Here is a 3,905-nt window from a genome sequence, read left to right on the forward strand (position 1 = left end):
GTGGCCCAATATGATAGGAGACATACACAAGGTGGTGAAATCCTGTTCATCGTGCGCACAGAGTAAAGTACCTCGGACCCTCCCCGCCGGGAGGCTCAAGCCCTTACCTATCCCCGAACGCCCCTGGTCACACGTATCTGTAGATTTCGTAACAGACCTGCCTAGATCCCAAGGAGATACCACAATTCTAGTCGCAGTGGACCGGTTCTCCAAGTCCGTACGCTTCATTCCCTTACCCGCTCTCCCCACTGCATTCAGGACAGCTGAACTTCTATTCCAGCATGTGTTCAGGTATTACGGCATTCCGGAGGAGATTGTCAGTGACAGGGGCCCGCAGTTTACCTCCAGAGTGTGGTCCAGCTTCATGACGAAGATGGGAGTGACAGTGAATCTCACCTCCGGTTATCACCCCCAAGCCAATGGGCAAGCCGAACGAGTCAATCAGGAACTGGGACGATTCCTCCGCACCTTTTGTGCCAACAACCCAGAGGATTGGAGCAAGTTCTTGCCATGGGCCGAGTACGCCCAGAACTCACTACGCCATTCGGCTACCAATCTCACCCCCTTCCAGTGCGTGCTCGGTTACCAACCCCCTCTGTTCCCGTGGAACGCAACCCCCACCGCAGCTCCGGCCATTGACCACTGGTTCAAACGTAGTGAGCGTGTCTGGGCTGACACCCATCGACGCCTGAAGGAGACGACAGACAGGTACAAACACAAAGCAGATCGCCGCCGCAAAGAACACCCTAACTACCAACCAGGCGATCGGGTATGGTTGTCCACAAAAGACTTGAGACAAGCTCACGGCTGTAAAAAACTAGCGCCACGATATACTGGACCATTCAAGATCCTCAAGCGGGTCAATGAAGTCACCTACCGTCTGGAACTGCCACGACACAGCCGCATCCCCCCTTCATTCCACGTATCACGTCTCAAACCTTAACGGTCCTCTAGCCACCGAAGTACCAGCTGAAACTCCTCCGAACCCTCTGGAGATTGATGGACAACCGGCTTACCGCGTCAGGAACATCCTCAAATCTAGACGCAGGAGGGGCAAGCTGGAGTATTTGGTCGAGTGGGAAGGTTACGGACCTGAGGAACAGTGCTGGGTTCCCAAGCAGGATATACTGGATCCACAGCTCACCAAGGACTTTCATGTCACTCATCCTCATCTCCCAGGCCCACGACCCCGGGGGAGGCCAAGAAAGAACTCTGCTCCCGGAGTGAGCCCTTTGGGGGGGGGGGTTCTGTCACAGCTCGGTCCGATCAGAACTCAAATTCCCAAGATGCAACACTCACTTCTCAGGCACGCATGCGCTCACCATCCCCGGAGTTCTGATCAGACACACCTGGCACCAATCACACACACACACGTACTTAGGGAAGACATCCACCCAGAATCTACGCGAAGTATACGCTCAGTAGCTTAGTTTGCTGCGTTACCAAGCTTATCTAGTTCGTTGTTGCTTATAATCCTCGACCCTCGCTTCTTGTCTCGACTACGCTTTCTGGATATCCCCATTTGTATTGTTCGCCCGATCGCTTGACCCTTGCTGATTCTACGACTACGCTTCCGGAACTTCCCGATCCTACTCTGTTCACCCGCCTCCCGCTCCTGCTTCCGTACCGTCTCAAGGTTGGTGACAGAGAGAACAATGTAGGCTATATGAACAGTTTGTAGGCTATATGAAATAGAAAACATATATTATTTATTCATAGCGTGAATTGATCAAGTAACAAGAAAGACCAGGGGGCTTATTGATAAAATGTAGCCTACTTGACTTTCGTTTTAAATTTATTCTCAGCATTTGTGCACGAATAATACATAATAATGGGTGTATGGTCGAATATAGGCACCCAACTTAGTTGTGTGATGGAATAATTTATAAAACAAACATTTTCATGGAATTGGCGGCATGTGAACCAGTTTTTACTAATTTGCATACCAGTATTTCCGGCAATAGAAGCTCACATAATGTGCATCTAAGAAGAGACGTTTCAGTGTGTCTGAAATTAATGTTCTTTTAACAGAAGTGTAATGAGTTGCAGAAATGTACCTGTAACCAGTAGCCTCAGTGTAGAGAGCACTTGTACAGGTACGAATACAGTAGCCTACAGTGTGCTCTAATTTTTAGACTTTTGCAGCCACTCTAGCTGGTTGCAAGCACATGCTTACTAAATATCTGCTCATGAGCTCAGGGCCTTTCTGGCAATTTTGGTGCCGTAGGTGAGATTCCTATTGGTGTGCAACCCCCAAACCTCCCACCTCCTGCAACCAATCACCAATCTGTCATGATTATTTGTATAATAAATATAAAAGTCGACAGCAAACATGAATAGATTCTCATCCACATGACACACCCATATCACAAAGCCTGTCTGTCTGTAACTGCAATTAGTTAGGCTATACATTTACAGTGTGAGAAAATTATTGAAATTATTCATGTACAATAACTTTTATACTTTTTTTCTGTTCAGACTGCAGTTGTCTGTATCTTCAATATACACTAAACATTAATTTCTGATCACCGCCTTTGTGATAGCTTTTTTTTCCTTCAAATCCTTCTTTATTATGCTAATTTTCAGCTGCTTAAATGTGTTTTAACACATGGCGAATTCTTGCTAGGACAGCGTGTCATTGTCAAGTTTCAATTCAGTACCAAGCCTTTGTTGCCATAGTTTTGATCCTGCTCTCGTCCTCGTTATTTGATTCTGTTTTGCCTAGTTTATGCCCCTTTACCAATCGCCTAACTTGTTGCCTGTTTATTACCACGCCTTTGCCTTTCGATTTGGATTTGTCTGCCTATCTCTAATAAAGCTCTTATCAGCACTTGCATCTGCCTCAGCCTTCATTATGTGACAGAATACTTCGATGCAACATGGAAGCAGCAGGAGAGCAAGGAAAGCATCATGCAGGGATCTGTATACCAGCCTTTGATTCTGTGCGTTTTCCCCAGTGGGTCCCCCTTGATGTTCCAGCTTCCTTCAATGGCTTTGAGGTATATCCTGAATGTTATCTACTACAATGCCAGTTTTATTTTACAAGTCTGGAGGACCCACAGAAGAGCAGCCCACAGAAGAGCAATGGCTGAGATTCACCTACCCGGCTCACTGGCCCAGCCCGCAGTTGGACCGAGTTCCTGATTACTAAGGGGGCCGGTGAGCTTAGCCAAGTAACCCAGTGGGTAAAACATTTAGTTCAGGTAGTTGGATGTCCTGGAGAAAATGTTAGGAAGGCCCAGCTTAAAGGATAAATACTCTCAGACGTCCACCTCATATTATGAGAGGGAGCTGGTTGACAGGAGGGTCTCCACAGCTCAGCCTCAGCCCCAGTGCAACAGGACGGCGATGGAGGTAACACCAACTTGTAAGTCAGAGGGCTGCAGTAAAGAAGCCAACCTACAGTGTCCAACGTGCAGTAAACTCAGGATCCACAGATCATATTTCTGCTCCCAGGAATGTTTCAAAAGCAGCTGGCATACCCACAAACTGCTCCACAAGCAAGCAAGAGCAGAGCTCCAGCCGGAGATCAACACAGAGACCTCCTCTCCACAGCTCCAGTCTGAGACCAACGAGGTGGTCTCATCTCTAGAGCTACAGCCTGAGACCAACGAGGTGGTCTCATCTCCAGTACCCCAGCTAGAGGTCAACGTGGTGACCTCATCTCCAGAGCATCAACCTGAGATCCATGAGGTGGTCTCACCTGCAGAGCTCCAACCAGAGGTCAACGTGGTGACCTCAGCCCCAGAGCTCCAGCCTGAGAACCAAGAGGTGACCTCTCAAGCCATGTTCCTGTCTGAGGTCGATGAGGCGGCCTCCCAACCATGTTCCTATCTGAGGTCGACGAGGTGGCCTCCCAAGCCATGTTCCTGTCTGAGGTCAACAAGGCGGCTTCCCAAACCATG

At 48.5% G+C, this 3,905-nt stretch overlaps 1 protein-coding gene across 1 annotated transcript; it reads left to right on the forward strand.

Moving 5' to 3' along the window:
- Window positions 1-738: 738 nt before the first annotated feature.
- Window positions 739-1,235, forward strand: LOC128605894 (chromobox protein homolog 2-like; the record flags this gene model as incomplete). Its single annotated transcript, XM_053621730.1, has 1 exon — window positions 739-1,235. A coding segment is annotated over exon 1 (372 nt), but the record flags the coding sequence as incomplete, so codon positions are not given.
- Window positions 1,236-3,905: the final 2,670 nt, after the last annotated feature.

Source organism: Ictalurus furcatus, chromosome 3 (assembly GCF_023375685.1).
Source record: "Ictalurus furcatus strain D&B chromosome 3, Billie_1.0, whole genome shotgun sequence".
NCBI classification, from domain to species: domain Eukaryota; kingdom Metazoa; phylum Chordata; class Actinopteri; order Siluriformes; family Ictaluridae; genus Ictalurus; species Ictalurus furcatus.